The 19,108-nt window shown below is 39.0% G+C and overlaps 1 protein-coding gene across 1 annotated transcript; it reads right to left on the reverse strand.

The window, feature by feature from the left end:
* Positions 1–663: 663 nt before the first annotated feature.
* Positions 664–3,089, reverse strand: LOC122004038. The gene is made up of 5 exons (XM_042558985.1): positions 3,009–3,089; positions 2,760–2,900; positions 2,610–2,654; positions 1,571–1,737; positions 664–739 (listed from the first exon to the last, which is right to left on the reverse strand). Exons 1-4 carry the CDS (start codon positions 3,048–3,050, stop codon positions 1,630–1,632), a joined length of 336 nt encoding a protein of 111 aa, XP_042414919.1. The 5' UTR covers positions 3,051–3,089; the 3' UTR covers positions 664–739; positions 1,571–1,629.
* Between the last annotated feature and the right edge of the window lie 16,019 nt (positions 3,090–19,108).

The following is a 19,108-nucleotide window of genomic DNA, read 5'->3' on the forward strand; positions in this document are numbered from 1 at the left end:
GTCTCAGCTGCAATAGCAAGGACTGATCCATCGGCAGAAAAAGCAGCAGCTGTTAATGATTTTCCCCTGTCATCAATTCAAAGAAATTAATTTCATGGGAGTTCCACTGTGCAACAACACTATATGATGGGAAAAGAAATATATGCAAGCAAATAATTTCAAAAAATAGTTTAAAGATTTCACCAATAATTCAATTAAAAAACAAGGCATCCTTTAAATTAAGAAACAGTATCTTTTTTTCATAATTAATGTATATACAAAATTGCAAGTTCCATACGCCCAATCAACTGGTTCAGCTCTGAGTAGCATCAAATACAAGTATTACTTTAAATATCTCTGCTTGATTTGAAAGCTGTCTGCTTCCACAAATTATTTCAATTTCATTCGATACAAATAATTTTTTATGTTAAAATAAATCATAAAAACTAAAAGGCATCAAATGAGCAATGATATTAATATAATAAAGGAAAAAACATTTCATTGGCAGCAAAATTTAATACTTGTATGAACCAACAGATTGGCATCTCCAACCAGTTCTCTGGATTGATTCATTATTTCTGTCGGCATGAGAACCATGAACCCAAACCTGAAAAATAGATTACTCATTTAATCATTATATACAATGGGGCAACAGAAAGAAAAGAGCCTAATAGACACTACCTTAAAATCACCACCATAAGATGATGTGACAGCCATGTTGTGTCCAGGGCGAAATGCAAGAGATGAAACTTGAGCATCACTACATCAGAAAGTAAAGAAAATATAAAAAGGTGGTTTATTTTATCTGTTAGAGTGGAAGGTGTAAAGGGTTAAAGAAGTGCAAAGAAAACATTAGTCAAGTAGTGAAAATCTTATAATTTGTCCTGGAGCTCCAAAGGATAAGATTCATGTAACTGATTCCAAACAGTTGGGACAAACATGGGATGGTAGTAATGATAACGGCAGCAGTAACAACACAGAACCAAGAATTATTAAGCAGCAGAGAACAACTTGGCAACCAATCACTCAAAGAAGAGCTAAGCCAGCCCACAACCATATGGATCACTCAAGGATAAGCAACGTCAGCCCATAACCATATAGACCAGAAATGAAGTTTCAATATAAAATTGATCAACATTTAACTAATTCAAGATTGTCAACTTGAAGAATTTCTCTAAAATGAGTAATGGTAACAATCAAACTTATCACTCTTTTCCAACAATCAAAAGGTTCAATATGCTGGAATAAGATATGATCTGATCATTCAAGGATGCTTTTCATATTGCAAAAGAAATGCGTGAATGTGCGGATATAATAACCAAATCATAAGCACCAAAACTATATAGAAATTAAAAACCAATGAAACTTCTGTTACATAAAACTAAAGTATCTAGAAAATTGAAAAGGAAATATGTTTGTCTCACTGATATGAAAGACCACATTGGTGTGCCAAATTAAATACTTCTCCAATTGACATCATAGAAAATTAAAAGATTGATGGTCCCTATTCGCAAAGTTATGAAAGATTTATAGAATAAATAAACAAAAAAATAAAGAACAATAGATGAAGCTCTGTTTGTAGTCTTCTTACCTGTGAGGCTCATATATGACAGTGGATAATAAGTACTCTGCCACTAGGGAACCACGAGTCTAGTATTTTAGACAAACCAAACCCCCTAATTTTTCTTCAGGAATTGTCACATCAATGGTAGCCATTAAGGAGCCATCAAGAGAAATGGCTACAAGAGCCACATATAGCTGCAACCATCGAAGTACAAGTACATCCACGAAGAGTTAGCCAAAAATTCAAAGATCTAATTCATCATCTACAAGAATTATGATAGCTATCTATGTTGTAATGCAAAAGTAATTACATGCTTAAAACAAATTATGACAGCAACCAAGCAGATTTTAAGATTGACTCTCTCAAAATGCATCCCCAAGACATTATTTAAATAGGTGCAAATTTGTGATCTCGCTCTATTGAAACACAAACTACACACCAATCCTAGCATGGTAGTTTAGCATGAATCTCAGAAATTATTGAGCTTTAAACTAAATTAAATCTCTATCTTGTCCCAGACAATCCATGACTGATTACTCCAGCAATAGAAACATGTAATTGAATACCCCACAACTGCCACAAAGAGAGCCTGTGGGAGTTATGACACGTGCATTTCCAGTTTCCAGCAAATAGGAACCAATTGTGGTACTTTCTAGCTTATATCCCTGCCTTCTATGTGGCTGGCTAATCAGAATCAAAATGGATATTTTTGTACCCCATAACTGAGTTGTATCAAATATACTTGTTTCTAGTTAATGGAACCCAACAGTAACAGTGATATTTACAGAGCTAATTCCTGGAAGCAATAATGTCTTAGCAAAAAATGACCCATAGAATCCATAAAAATGCAACTCCAATCAAGCTGTTTACAGAAATTTGGCAGTTGGTACAAATAATGCATTCTTTCCAAATGTCAAACTACAAATTAGAATTGCTTCTAAACTAACAGCCTACTAATGCATGGACGATTGACTCAAAGAGCTACGGATACAACAGAACAAAAGTTAAGGTAATAGTCATAACAGATACAGCACCGCAAATATATCTTGATTAGTTAATGGCGTACCATAACGTCATCTGCAGGCTGAAAATTTCTTTTGCACACTTGGACCTAAGCAATAAAATAAATATCATGAGAACTTGCTTTTTCTTAAAAGGAAAAAAGAGATGTCAAGCTCTAGATGATAATATCAGAATGCAAAAATAGAGCCATCACCTCTGAAACCTCATGGTTGTCAAACAAGCTATAGAATTGTACACAATAATCTTCAGTGGAAACAGCAACTAATCCAGTTGTCTGCTCAAATGCAACTTGTGTGCAGGATCCTTCATGTTTGAGAGGAAACGAAAAAGGAGGCTGAAGATATACTAGAATATATCAACATACGAAAGTTTATCCAGGAAAGGTTTTCAGTAAAACTAAGCCAACAAAGCATTGATGTCTAAACCATATGGTATGACAAACCTTGATTCCCGATATGGATTTTGAGATATCCATTGTAGGCATTTTTAGCAGATGAATGTGATTATCTGAACAAGATACCTGGAAAAAAATATGAATTAACATTGGCTTCCAAATTTCAATTAAATCAAAACATCAAAAGCAGTACAAAGCAATAAAAAGTAGTGTGACAAGTAGAACTATAGAGGTTTATCAATTCTGTATAGGATCATCAGTTGCCAATAATATGCAAAATGCCTGTAGATTTACTAAACAGGACCTCCTTATTAAACATATAATAAAAAATGGAAAAAAACCTCATTTTCAATGAAAAAAATAATGTAATGATATATAAGAAGTCTCCTTAGTTAAGTTGGACATCCTCTTTTGAGTAGGACTTCCTCTTTGATTCCCACGTGATTGAGAACCAGGAATCCTAATTAAAGTGTTTTGGTATTTTAGTCAGATTGAGCCTCACTTTGACTTCAACAACTCTAAATATATAGTGCCTAGCACAAACTTCATCAGATTATGTACTCATCTATGCAAACCATATTTTTAATCAGTCTTCATCAGATTATGTACTCATCGATCCGTGCCATCGAGGAATGACTAAATCATGAGAAAATACAATCAGGGGAGGGGGAAAATTGATGCAGTATGAATCCGGCAAAATGGCTAGTTCGGAAAATAATCAAAAATAAACAAAATCTTATTCTAGAGGGATGGAAGAAATTTTACCTTTCTTTCTTCCGTTCCTCCTACTCTCGAATCTGCTCTGCGAGGAAGGAACTAAGATCGAAGGGTTCAGAGGAGTTGAGGAGCCGTGAGAAGATTAGGAAGGGTAAGCTGACTTTGATTGAGGAGATGGGGAAATGCGAGATTAGGGATCTCGACTTGGAGGAGTTGGGCCGGCGTGAGGAGTTTTGCGTGAGGAGTTTGGGTCGAGATTAGGGTTCAGAGGAGATCACGCGGCAAGGAGAGGAGAAGGCGCTCGTGGAGAGGAGAAGGCGCTCGTGGAGAGGAGTGGAGAGGAGAAGGCGCTCGTGGAGAGGAGAAGGCGCTCGTGGGGAGGAGAAGGAGAGGAGAAGGCACTCGTGGAGAGGAGAAGGAGAGGAGAAGGCACTCGTGGAGAGGAGTGGAGAGGAGAACTCGTGGAGAGGAGTGGTGAGGAGAAGGCGCGCGCGCGTTGAGGGTTTAGAGTTTAGCAAAGCGAGGGCTGCGAATTTATTTTAAGTGAGTTTAGGGGAAACATACACAACACTTTAAAAAACGTTTTTTAAAAAAATGTTGTCTTTGACCATAAACAACAACACTAAAGACAACACTTCATTAAAAACCGTTGTCTTTAGTAAAAAGTAAATACCATAGACAATGCTTTTCACTAAAAGCGTTGTAAAACAAAGAACGACAACGTTTTTATTAAAAAGCGTTGTCTATTGGGTGTTGTTGAATGCAAAAATTCTTGTAGTGTCTAGGGGCCGGCCACACCAAGGAAGAAAAGAGAGGAAGAAAAAGAATAGAGTCGTTCACAATGAAGCCTCCTATACCCCCTCTTTTATAATCCTTGGTCTTGGCAAATAAGGAAATTTAAATAAAAACTTCCTTAATTCTTTTGCCATGAAAAGGAAAATTTATTTAATTAAAAATAATTTTCTCTTCTCCAATTTATTTGGCCGGCCACCTCTTTCCCCAAAACAAGGAGAGTTTTAATTAAAACAAAAATTAAAACTTCCTAATTTGTTTCTAGAAATTTATAAAAATTTCTCCAATAATTTTAATCCCTTCATGATTGGTTAATAAAAAGAAATTTTATAAATTAAAATCTTTCTTTTAAACGTGTGGATAATTTCCAAAAAGGAAAGTTATCTCTAAAAATTAAAATCTCCTTTCAATCTACAAATAAGGAAAGATATTAAATCTTTTCTTAATCTTTTGTAGATACTAATAAAAGAGAATTTTTAATTTTTAAACTTTCTTTTAAATCATGAACATAATTAAAAGGAAAGTTTTTACCAAAATTAAAATCAACCTTTTAATTTACAAATAAGCAAAGAGATTTAGCTCTTCTCTTAATCTTTTGTAGAATCTTATAAAAGGAAAGATTTAAAATTTTAAACTCTCTTTTAAATCATATTATCCACATAAGAAAAATTTTAAAAAAAATAAAAATCCTTTTATTTTAATTTGGGCCGGCCACACCAAGCTTGAACCCAAGCTAGGGCCGGCCACCTTGAAGCACCCATGAACCACACTTTGGCCGGCCCTAGCTTGGTCTCCAAGCTAGCTTGGCTGACCCCTATGGGATGGGTAAGAAGGTGGGTATAGTACTCTATAATTAAGAGGCTACGATAGGGACCGAGAGGAGGAATTGGTTTTGGTCTCCCAATAAAATTAAGCATCCCGTGTTCGCCCCGAACACACAACTTAATTTTATCAATAATAATTCATTCCATTAGAGAACTATTATTGAACTACCGCACTAATCCCAAATTACATTTTGGGCTCCTTCTTATTATGAGTGTGTTAGTCTCCCTGTGTTTAAGATATCGAATGTCCACCAATTAAGTAAGTTACTGACAACTCACTTAATTAATATCTAGCTCCAAGAGCAGTACGACTCAACTTCATCGTCATGTCGAACTAAGTCCACCTGCAGGGTTTAACATGACAATCCTTATGAGCTCCTCTTGGGGACATTCTCAACCTAGATCACTAGGACACAGTTTCCTTCTATAATCAACAACACACACACTATAAGTGATATCATTTCCCAACTTATCGGGCTTATTGATTTATCGAACTAAATCTCACCCATTGATAAATTAAATAAATAAATATCAAATATATGTGCTTGTTATTATATTAGGATTAAGAGCACACACTTCCATAATAACTGAGGTCTTTGTTCCTTTATAAAGTCAGTATAAAAGAAACGACCTCAAATGATCCTACTCAATACACTCTAAGTGTACTAGTGTAATTATATAGTTAAGATAAACTAATACCTAATTACACTACGACCTTCCAATGGTTTCTTCCTTTCCATCTTGGTCATGAGCTACTGTTTATAATTTATAAGGAATCGATAACATGATCTTCTGTGTGTGACACCACACACCATGTTATCTACAATATAAATTAATTGAATAATTACATTTATCATAAATGTAGATATTTGACAAATATGATTCTTATTTCTAGATAAATGTTTATACCAAAAGCTAGGCTTTTAGTATACATCCTAACAATCTCCCACTTATAATAAAAGACTAAGCTGCTATATCTGCTGCCATACATCTGATTCACAACTCTTCAACATGCTCATCAAAAGCTCTTGCCTTAAAGGCCTTAGTGAAAAGATCTATAGGTCATCATCTAATGTAATTTAGGCAGCAACAACTTCTCCTCATTTATACGATTTCTCGTATTGGGTGGTACTTGCGCTCTATTGTGTTTACCTGCCTTATAGACTTATGGTTTCTTCGAGTTTGTTACTGCACCAATATCATTACAATAAATTGTAATAATCTTTGGACAAACCAGAAATCATATCTAAGTCTATCTTGAGGTTATTGAGTCATTCAGCTTTTATGGCTACCTCAGAGGCTTGCCATATACTCAGCTTCTATGGTGGAGTCCAGAAAAACACCTATACTTATCACTCTTCCATAGTTATGACTTTTCCTCCTAAATTAAACATAAAACCCCGAGGTTGACTTACTATTGTCCCTATCCGATTGGAAATCAAAATCCGTGCAACCCACAGGGACCAAATTAACTGCCTTGTAAGCTAGCATATAATCTTATGTGCCTCTAAGGTACTTCAATATATGCTTTACTGCAGTCCAATGTCCTTGTCCAGGGTTACTTTGATATCTGCTAACTATGACCTTGGCAAAACAGATTTCTGATCTCGTGCATAGCATACATTAGGCTTTCGATAGACGAAGCATAAAGATCTGCCTTCATTTCCTCTATCTCCTTTGATGTCTTCGAAGACATCTCTTTAGATAAAGCTACTCCTAGCCCAAAAGGTAGAAAATCTTTCTTTGGAGTTCTGCATGCTTAAAAAGAGCAAGGATTTTTTTTTCGATATATGAAGCTTGGGATAATTAAAATATTCTTTTCTTGCGATCCCTTATTACTTTGATCCCAAGAATATATTCATTCTCCCAAGTCCTTCATATCGAATTGCTTGGACAACCATACCCTTACTTCTGACAACATTTTGATATTGTTTCCAACTACCAAAAATGTTATCTACGTATAGTACAAGAAATACCACCACGTTTCCATCACACTTTTTGTATACACAAGACTTATCCGGTTACTAAATGAATCCATAGGTCTGGATTCCTTTGATAAACCGGATGTTCCAAGACCTTTGAAGCTTTCTCTCAGTCCATAGACTGATTGAGCTTGCACACAAGATGCTCTTAGCCCTTTGCAATGAACCCTTCTGGTTGCTTTATATGGATGCTTTCTTCAAGACTTCCATTAAGAAATGCTGTCTTGACATCCACTTGCCAAATAGATAAAAGAATCCAGATAGACTTAAGCATGGCTACCAATGAAAAAGTTTCCTTTTTCATCAAGCCTTGCTTTGAAAGTTTCTACCTTCCTGTCTATCCATCTTTTCCTATTGTAGACATATTTTCACCTAATGGCTTTTACACCATCTGGTGGTTCTACAAGCTTTCAGATTTGATACATATATTCTAATTCTGTATTCATTGCTCTTTGCCAAGATGTTGCATCTTTATTTTGGAGTGTTTCATCATATTTCCGGGATCAGACTCATGTTCATTTGGGATCAAGTCCAAAAACTCTCCCAAAACATGAATCCTTTTGGTTGTTTGACAACCCTCCCACTACGATGATGTACTGTCTATAATTGTGTATCAATTGTGATACGTGTTGCAGTTTCTTGTGATATTTCATCTTGTACAGTTGGTACTAGATTAGACATGTCCTTTATAATTTCTTTAAGAACAAATTTACTTATGAGCTTGTGGTTTATTACATAGTCATTTTCTAAAAATCGATCATTGATGCTAACAATGACCTTCTGATTTTTAAGACTATAAACCTACTTTCAGTTCTCTAGGATAACTTACAAACAAGTGAATTCCTTTCCAACTTATCATTGTCTCTCTTCAGCATATGTGTTGGACTACACGAATCCAAATATGCTTCAAAATAGGCTTATGCCTATTTAGCAATTCTATATGAGTAGAGAGTTCTGACTTTGGAAGGTACTATATGTTGGTGCAATTTCCAGGAGGTCAAGGTTGACCTAGTTGACCAAGCGTAAACCTTGGTCATGGTTTCGATGTTTGACAATACAGAAAGATATGTAGACATGGACAATGCAGGTGCAGTTGTCCATGCGGAGAGATACTGATCAGGGTCTGATCAGGTTGGATGAAGAAGAGTCAAGTAGGTCAAGGTTGACCGGATACTTGACTGGGAATCCTAACTGGGATGTTAGGCAGTTCGGAAAGTCCTGGTGAGTGAAGCCAGGCAGTCGGGAAGTCCTGGTGAGTGAAGCCAGACAGTTGGAGAAAGTTCTGGTGAGTGAAGCTAGGCAATTGGGAAAGACCTGGTGAGTGAAGCCAGGCAGGGGAAAGACCTAGTGAGTGAAGCTAGGCAGTTCGGAAGTCCTGGTGAGTGAAGCCAGGCAAGGGGAATCCAGATGGGTCAAGGTTGACCAGACATCTGGTGAAAAGTCCAAGTATGGAGACTTGGCACGGGTAAAGTCCAAGTATGGAGACTTGGCACGGAAAAGTCCAAGCAGGGAGCTTGGCACGGGAAAAGTCCAAGCAGGGAGCTTGGCACGGGAAAAGTCCAAGTATGGAAGCTTGGCATGCAAAGTCGGAGAGGGCTCGGTAGCTCGTTCTCCAGACTAGGTCAGAGAGGGCTCGGTAGCTCGATCTCTGGACCGGATGGAGTCGGAGAGGGCTCGGTAGCTCGTTCTCCGGACTAGGTCAGAGAGGGCTCGGTAGCTCGTTCTCAGGACCAAGTAGGGTTTAGGGCTGGGAGCTCTAAACCTGGATCGGTCTGGTGACCGATCCAGTGATACACTGGGTTATCTGATCGGTCTGGTGACTGATCAGTAACCAAACAGAAGCATTCTGTTGCTTGTCTGATCGGTCTGCTGACCGATCAGTGATTGATCAGAAGGAGATCACCTTCGGGAGGGAAAGGTCCTGATCGGTCATGGGACCGATCAGGGAAGGACCTGATCGGTCCTCATGACCGATCAGGGAAGGGCCTGATCGGTCTTGTGACCGATCAGGACCCTTGTGGACTGATCAGGATGAAGCCTGATCGGTCCACGTCCTAGCCGTTGCGTAGCAACGGCTAGTCTCTTCTGTGTCTTCTTCGCAGGTTATAAAATGGGTTGAGGAGCTACTGTTCCAGGGTTACTTCTTCCTTCTTGCCCCTGCTTCTTGCTGCACTTGAGCTTTGCTGAGCTCTCTGATTAGTGAAGCTTCGTGTGAGCTTCCCCGGCTGGTCAGCTGCTGCTGTTCTTCCGTGAAGTTGCTGCTTCGACAACGGAAACCAGTCGAAGGCAAGCAAGGTGTTTTACATTCATATTGTTTATATTTCTTGCTGTATTTCTATCTTGTTGTTGCAAGTTATTGTGGCGAGGTTTCTCCACCCAGAAGGAGTTGTTATTAGCCGGTTTTCCGGGGTCTCATCCACCGACGGATTGATAGGCTTCGTCCACCTTACGAACACGCCGAGGAGTAGGAGTATCATCTCCGAACCTCGTTACATCGACGAGTTTGAGGTTCGCTATTCTCTGTTATCGTTTCTTTTGTTTATTTCCGCTGCGCTAACCCTAATCGTAGGAAGAAACGCGAAGATTTGGGGTCGGCTATTCACACCCCCCTCTCTAGCCGCGATCATCGATCCTAACAAGTGGTATCAGAGCGAGGTCGCTCTTCGCCGGATTAACACCCGAGGGAGCACAAGCTAGAGATGGATCAACTCGGAGAAGACATCACCATTCCACCCTTCTACGATCGCGACGACTTCGCGTTTTGGAAGGTAAGAATGAAGTACTTTCTTATGACTAACCTTGAAAATTGGAGTTGTGTTCAATTAGGGTTCAAGCCTCCGATGGACAAGAAAGGAGAAACCCTAGAGAAGAAGGAGTGGACCAAGGAACAAGTCCACCAATCCCTAGTCAACAATGAGGTATTGAAAATTTTTGAATTTTCTTTACCTAATGATGTTTTGTGTAGGATAAGTGGATATAACAATGCCAAGGAGTTGTGGAACAACTTGGCTAAGTTCCATGAGGGGAACTCCACTTCAAGCCATGAAGAGGAGTCAAGTGAGCCAAGGAGTTCACTTCATGGAGGAATGGATTTAGAAGTTGAGGGCCACTCAACATCTAAAGAAGAAGAGGAGGAGAGTTCTTCTTCAAGAATGGAGCAAGAGGAAGAAGCTTCTACCTCCGGAAGGGATGAAGAAGAAAGTCTTCATCCATCCTCAACCCTAGGTAACTCAAGCATTTCAATTTCAAATAAATTACACATAATGTGCTTTGAGTGTAGGGAGTATGGACATTACAAGAGTAAGTGTCCAAGGAGGATTAGGAAGACTCCACCGGCACCAAAAGTCAAGGAAGCCGGAGTCCCAACACGCAAGAGCAAGGAGCACGTGGTGTGCTTCCAATGCAAGCGAAAGGGACACTATAGGAGCCAATGTCCGAGGGGGAGGCAACCTCACAAGGACAAGAAACCAAGCACATCGATAGGGGGAGCTAAGGCAAACCCTAAGGTAACCTTTAAGGCTCATTATCGCAATTCTAATAAGATGTATGCTAGTAGTTTGATTGCAATTGATAACAATGGTAAGCATGATAATTATAGAAATCGATACACATGCTTAGGTGCCAAACATGTGAGCCTAGATAAGGATAACACTAGAAATACCAACCCTAGGATTAGTTCATCTAAGGTTAGGGAGAACCTAGGTAGAAACCCCAAAACAACTAGACACATGCCTAGGAATACCTCAAAGAAAAATGAAAAATGAAAAATTAAAAATTGAGGTATTAGAGAAGGAGAATCAAGTCTTGAGGTCAAGACTTGATACTTTGGAAAAGGCTCTTAAGAACTTGGAGAAGTCATCTCTAGGGTTTAAGGGTCAAAAACCAATGTCCAAGGACAAGAAAGGTTTGGGTCACAAACCTAAGTCCCAAATGGTCAAGCCCACTTATCACAATGTTCCATTCGATTATGGAACAAAATCTAGGGCTAGGAAGACCATCACCAAGGTCACAAGGGGAGTTACCCCTAGAGTTGATCTTGATGAGTCCCAAATGACCAAGGCTTCAAAGCCTAGGAGGGTCATTAGAAGGGTTGCTAGGGAAGTTATCCCTAGTGAATACTTAGTGAACCCAATGAGCTCCAATAGGTATTGGGTTCCTAAGAGCATGATTCCATCACGCTAGATGGATTAGAGTGTGCCAACCTTACTTGAATAGGTAGTTAACCTAATCATGGCAAAACGTGGCACTTTGGGAATTATCAAGGTGTAATCAAGCCTTGAAAATGAAATGGAAAATTATTCCTAAGGTGATTAGAATGTGCCAATCAAATTTGAGGAGTTGTCTAGAGTCAATCTAATTGGCACATAGTGATCTAAACATCTTTGGTATATGATTTGAGGTCTATCACACTTAGGAATATAGAATTTATGGCAAAATGATCGAAATTATCAAAAATGAAAAATAAGGCTAGAATTAGGTATTTTCTATACCTTTATGTGCTATTTGCCATATATTGTTTGCCATATGCCATGTCATGACATCATATTCATTTTATGATAATTTAAAATGTCATGATAATGCTTAGGTTAGTCAAATGTCATGCTTTATTTAAGTTTCATACTTTATGTCATGACATCATGACATTGGCACATGTTATTATGTACGATATCATTATATGCCATGTCATCATCTCTTCTCTTGCATTTATAATCAATGAAATTGATTTAAGGATAAAAACACAATTTGATATGGAGATCAAATTGATGTTTAGAAAATGCATGAGACCTTAGAATAAGATAACCTAAACCCATATCTCACATCAAAATTGACTTGAATGTGTTTGATACACCTTAGATATGTGTGAGATATTAGGACGATGAGTTAGGATCAAGGTGCATGGTTCTTGTACCTAGATGAGCCTAATTCAAAATTGGGGATCATAGGGAAAGCTTATGTACAAGTCATGTACATTTAGCCCAAAGATTGTGGTCCTAAATTAAATGGTTTAAAATCATTTTAAAATTGATTTGAAAAACCTTGATGAAGTTTTTCTAGTGATAGCATTCATCATTGAGCAAGTTGATTCAAAGTTGAGTTAAACTTGAACTGTTTCAAAGTTTTTCGAACTTTGTATCAAGATTTAAAAATGGAAGTTATTTTCATAGAAAACTATTTTTCCATGATAGTTTATGTGATGAGGAATGTATCCTCAAAGTTTTACAATTTTTGGAATTTTTTGGAATTTTCTAGGAGTTTATGAATTTCGGGAAGAAAATCAGAAATTCTGATATCAGACTTGTGGACCGATCAGAGAGGATTCTGATCGGTCCAGGAAAGAGTGGATCGGTCACTAGGACCGATCCAGGGGATGCTGGATCGGTCACTGGACCGATCCAATGAAGGCTGATCGGTCTGGTGACCGATCAGGGCGTGCCAACTTGCTGAAATTCGACTGGTTGTCTGAAATTTCAGCTCGGGAAGTGGTGTTTTAGGTTTCTAAAGGTTTGGAACTCTCCAAGACATTGTTGGTGTAATGGTCAAGGGGGAGTTGATCTTTAGGGGGAGTTTTACCTATTGGTCAAGGGGAGTTGACCTTTAGGGGGAGTTGTCATGAGTGATATGGGATTATCACTAAATTGACTATTGACATTAGTATCAAGGGGGAAATTAAGGGTTTCAATGAAAGGTATGGGACTTTCATTAGGAAGAAACTCTTGACCTTAATATTCACTCTTTTTGATGTGTGTCGAAAAGGGGAAGAATGTCTAGAGAATGTTCAAGGAAGAACATTGGAGTTAGTGGGAGAGTTTGTTGATCACGACGAGTGAAGTTGTGAACAACGATAACTTACTCTTCAGGGGGAGAGTTTGTTGATGTGTGCCAATAGGGGGAGAATGAAGGGTTTAAGTTAGGCCTTCTTTATCTAAGAAGGAGGTTGCCTTCTTAGAAGGAGAATGTAAGGTTGTAACTTATGTTTCATTACCTAGTGGCATGAGGAAAGTTGAGGCTATTGGATTAGCCTAACTTAAAGGTATTGTCAAACATCAAAAAAGGGGAGATTGTTGGTGCAATTTCCAGTAGGTCAAGGTTGACCTAGTTGACCAAGCGTAAACCTTGGTCATGGTTTCGATGTTTGACAATACAGAAAGATATGTAGACATGGACAATGCAGGTGCAATTGTCCATGCGGAGAGATACTGATCAAGGTCTGATCAGGTTGGATGAAGAAGAGTCAAGTAGGTCAAGGTTGACCGGATACTTGACTGGGAAGTCCTAACTGGGATGTTAGGCAGTTCGAAAAGTCCTGGTGAGTGAAGCCAGGCAGTCGGGAAGTCCTGGTGAGTGAAGCCAGACAGTTGGAGAAAGTCCTGGTGAGTGAAGCTAGGCAATTGGGAAAGACCTGGTGAGTGAAGCCAGGCAGGGGAAAGACCTAGTGAGTGAAGCTAGGCAGTTCGGAAGTCCTGGTGAGTGAAGTCAGGCAAGGGGAATCCAGATGGGTCAAGGTTGACCAGACATCTGGTGAAAAGTCCAAGTATGGAGACTTGGCACGGGTAAAGTCCAAGTATGGAGACTTGGCACGGAAAAGTCCAAGCAGGGAGCTTGGCACGGGAAAAGTCCAAGCAGGGAGCTTGGCACGGGAAAAGTCCAAGTATGGAAGCTTGGCATGCGAAGTCGGAGAGGGCTCGGTAGCTCGTTCTCCGGACTAGGTCAGAGAGGGCTCGGTAGCTCGTTCTCTGGACCGGATGGAGTCGGAGAGGGCTCGGTAGCTCGTTCTCTGGACTAGGTCAGAGAGGGCTCGGTAGCTCGTTCTCAGGACCAAGTAGGGTTTAGGGCTGGGAGCTCTAAACCTGGATCGGTCTAGTGACCGATCCAGTGATACGCTGGGTTATCTGATCGGTCTGGTGACCGATCAGTAACCAAATAGAAGCATTCTGTTGCTTGTCTGATCGGTCTGCTGACCGATCAGTGATTGATCAGAAGGAGATCACCTTCGGGAGGGAAAGGTCCTGATCGGTCATGGGACCGATCAGGGAAGGACCTGATCGGTCCTCATGACCGATCAGGGAAGGGCCTGATCGGTCTTGTGACCGATCAGGACCCTTGTGGACCGATCAGGATGAAGCCTGATCGGTCCACGTCCTAGCCGTTGCGTAGCAACGGCTAGTCTCTTCTGTGTCTTCTTCGCAGGTTATAAAATGGGTTGAGGAGCTACTGTTCCAGGGTTACTTCTTCCTTCTTGCCCCTGCTTCTTGTTGCACTTGAGCTTTGCTGAGCTCTCTGATTCGTGAAGCTTCGTGTGAGCTTCCCCGGCAGGTCAGCTGCTGCTGTTCTTCCGTGAAGTTGCTGCTTCGACAATGGAAACCAGTCGAAGGCAAGCAAGGTGTTTTACATTCATATTGTTTGTATTTCTTGCTGTATTTCTATCTTGTTGTTGCAAGTTATTGTGGCGAGGTTTCTCCACCCAGAAAGAGTTGTTATTAGCCGGTTTTCCGGGGTCTCATCCACCGACGGATTGATAGGCTTCGTCCACCTTACGGACATGCCGAGGAGTAGGAGTATCATCTCCTAACCTCGTTACATCGACGAGTTTGAGGTTTGCTATTCTCCATTATCGTTTCTTTTGTTTATTTCCGCTGCGCTAACCCTAATCGTAGGAAGAAACGCGAAGATTTGGGGTCGGCTATTGGTGAGCTCTCTAAATAGATGTCACAAATAAACTCCCAAATTAATATTATGATCGAAAACCCACAACTACACAAGGAAATGTTTTAGTATAAGGCCCGAGTCGACTTTTTCGAGGATTATGCTAGAACGTGCTTGTTTTGGATTAAGAACACTCTTTTGGGGTTTTCTAGATATGAAATGGGGGTTTGGTATTAAAATGCAAGAAAAGATCATAATTGAACTTGCATACAGGCTGTTTATTTATGCAGAAATGAATTTGTAAACAAACTAAAAATCGAACACTTGAGCCACACTTGCATTAAGTGGAATTCAACCAAATTGCACTGATGAAAACCACAGATTCTAAATAATTCCTAAACAACTTAAGAACTCACCTTGAGTTATCAGAAATTAATCTAAACTGAATGCGCTCCACTAATTAAATTGACCTAAATGGAAACCAAATTGCTGAATTTAACGTAACTAACTGCAGATCAAAATGTGCAAGAGGTAACACCACTTCTAACTCATCACACTAAAAATAATTCTGACTAGTTTATCAGCTAATAGAAGGCCACAACAGAAATGTTTATCTCAGCAAAAGGAAACAACATTGAAGCAATTCTGCTGCACAACAGAGCAAGATAGAATTCCAAAGAACAGAAATAAAAGATCAAATTCGTGCATAAAATAAGACTACAAACAAATCTAAGCTATGAACGAGGAAATTCAGAAACAAAACTTCAAGAACAAGAAATTTAAACTAAGAAATAACTGCAAGAAAAACTAAACATCCCTACACCAAATCTTAAACCAAACTCGTCTTCTCCTTGCAGTCACGCAAGGTTCTGCAGAGAACACTCCAACAGATTCAGAGTGATGATCTCGCACTTGAGGACGAACTCAGATTCACATGAATCAGCTCACAAAGCTTCAACGAGTTCAAGTTTCTCACTGTCGCGTCTGCTGGGTTCACTGTCGCTGAAAACGCGAGCTAGACGAAGGGGCTGGAAGGGATAGGAAGCTGTCGGAATTAGACCAGAAGCACCGGAGGACCACCGCCGATAGCTCTGGAGTGGATTGTGAACTAAAATCAGAGAAAGACCACTGAAATTAGGAAGAAAACGCGCGTCGTAGTAACAGTGCTCCGTCCGCCAAATTCACCCGATGAAGACGAACTGTGCTCAGGAACTAAACGCCCGAAGCTGGAAACCTCACACTGATGAAGACGAGCTTGCTCGAAGATCTGGTAGCAGGGAGGAGCCGCGACCGCGCCGTCAAGAAACTGGCACGATGAACAGTAGCGCGAGCTCACTGTTCACCGTGCCAAAATGTTCTTTAAATACCTAGGGTTTTGGCTCATTGAACCCTAAGTTGGTGTAAGGCTCATGTGTGATCTAGCTTGGGTTTAAGCTCCTTGAAATCCATTGGAATCCAGGTTTAATTGAGCCCAAAGATGGCCTTGCACTACTCCATTTGGTTGAGTAAACTAAGCCTTCACTTGAATCATGAGTCCTTGTGTACCCTACAAGACCAAATTCACAAAATGAGGAATAAATCACGCATAAGATGGAAAAACATCATAAAGCTCATAAAAACCTTGTTTGGGGAAATATAATCAAAATTGGAATTAAACATGTGCAAATATATAAAGAACACCAAATATTAACCCAAAATTAATATGTTAATTCATAGCTTATCAAATCCCCCACACTTATTCTTGCACGCCTCGTGCAAGTGAGCCCACCAAAATATCAACTAAGATGGTACCTCCTTCTCCTAACTATTCTTGATCATATCTAAAAGAAAGTAAAAGGAAGTTACAAATAAGTATCAAGTTCATAGACTCACACATTCATGACCTCTATTTTTACCTTGGTTCAATACTTAGTAAACTTCATCCATCATGAATAAAATGAAAATGATAGCATTTCTAATCCTCACAAGGTAATTTGAAGTGGCTCTCATCCTAATCTCAATTTTTTTTTTTTTCAATGGTGGAGATCCCTCAAGCCTCTCATAGCAAAATCACTACCATAAGCTTGCTCCTCATCTAATTTTAACCTCCATCACAGATATTAAGATGCATAATCATGAAAATTCACAACCATTGGAAGGAAGAGCAAATTAAGAAATAATTGAAAGAATTAATGTTAATAGAGCAAAGAAGAAAATAAGTTTCAACTTAAAGTGGAAGACATGGAACTAGAATGCTATGTGATGTTCAATTTCAGCCAAGCATAAAATTTCTGCATTTCTTCTTGTCACTGCATCCTTGTTGCTGATTTGGTTATGCAAACACTCTAATTTGCACTCTTCCTTTTACTCCACTTCATTCCCGGTGTATGAATCTGAAAGTTTGGCACAAAAACAGCACATGACCTGCTACACAAAACTTTTCTGCATTTAAATCAGAATTCAGTTTCTGTTTCAGAAGTTCACTTCTTTTATCTAAGCATCCTCTTCAGCAATGGTACGAATTCAAGACTCCACCTCTTGTTCTTCAATGGCACAAAAATTTTCAGCTTGGATTTATTTTTTTTCTCACTGCATTAACAGTCCAAAATATCAAGCTGCAGTTTTGGTTCAATCTTCTTCAGTTTACAGCTTAATCTTCCCTGTTTTGGTATCCAATTCCTTCTCTTAAATCTTGTAAACTCTGGAGAAGAAGGATAACCAATTATCAATACTAAGTGGTAGCTAGGTTTCAGATTTTGCTATGGTCATTAGCCCCTTAAAGTTCATTCTGCACTGCTAGTTTCAGATTTCCTTCAATGCTAGACTTTGTATCAATCTATCATGTTCAGCCACAAAAAATTTTCAATACTCCTTCCTCTTGTCTCTACAAACCTTTTACAATGCATATCCAAAGACCTTCCATTTTCCAGCACCCCTGGCTCATCACAATTCTCATTCCAAAATTGGCACAAAACTGTCATTTCTCCTGCAATTCTGCACCTTCTAGCATTCTGCATTGTTTTACTTTCTTTTCTTGCAGCCAACGTTTCCTTTCGTTACATTTGTTCCATTCCCTACTTGACATTCCATTTGTTTCTTCACATTATAAAGCTTCCTCCAAACTTCTTCCTTCCTTGCTATCATTTCCGAAATTTGATACTCATTCATTTCAAACATGCACAGAATTCCAATTCTTTTCAGAGCTGTCAATTCTGCATCTCATCAAATTCTGAATTTCAGCTTTGAATTCTTGATATCTTCATTTGATGCTACTGCTTACTCAATTCAAGCTTCAACAATTCATTCCCAATGAACTTAACAATCATTATAATCGAATAATAGCTTGGTTCCATCTAATTTCAGCTTATATCAGCACTTAGAAGGTTACCGAAAATTCAAAATTTCAGCAAGTTTCTGCTACCAGAATTCTTCCAGCCGGTTGAGAATGAAGAGGAAATAAACACAATTAGCTGCCAGAAAGAGTTTCACTTCATTCCCAAGGATTTCAAAGCTGATAACGAAAATATTGCACACTCTTGAAATTCTGAAAACTCCATTCTGATCCAGCATTTTCCTCACTGTTAAAGGTACCAATTGATGCCTTTTTCCTTCAAGTTTTCAAGGTAATTGATACTCCATTCAAGTGCTTCGTTGATGAAATAATTGCCACCAATTGAATTCCCTATTAAAGTCCATTTCGATCAGATTTCCCAGCTACGAATGAAGCTACAAATAAACTGAATTCTTGCTGTCCAGATTAAGTTTCTGGTTTTTTTTTTTTTTTTTGTTATCTTGCAAATGCCATGACAGCTACAAATGAACTGACTTCTACATTCCAATTAAGCTTCCTTCACTTCGACTATTGCACTCTGATTTTGGTACAAAACTAGTACAGAATTCCCAGATCTGCTCCACTTCTGCATAATTCTGTTCTATAAAAACTAACCATGCATCAGTTCCCGGATTATAATCTGTTCACAAGATTTTCAATCAAGTGTATCAATATTGGAACAATGATACACAGCAATTTTCATCCACTGAACTTACTTAATTCTGCAGAATTCAATTTCTCAATCAAAACATTCTCCACCAAAACAAAAGAACTCAATTTCAATTAAACACCTCCCCCACACTCATTCTTTTGTCCGTCCCGGCCAAAATAAATTCATCACATATCATCCGAGATAACCACATCCAAAGAAGTAAGACA

The sequence above is a fragment of the Zingiber officinale genome, chromosome 7B (genome assembly GCF_018446385.1).
Source record: "Zingiber officinale cultivar Zhangliang chromosome 7B, Zo_v1.1, whole genome shotgun sequence".
NCBI classification, from domain to species: domain Eukaryota; kingdom Viridiplantae; phylum Streptophyta; class Magnoliopsida; order Zingiberales; family Zingiberaceae; genus Zingiber; species Zingiber officinale.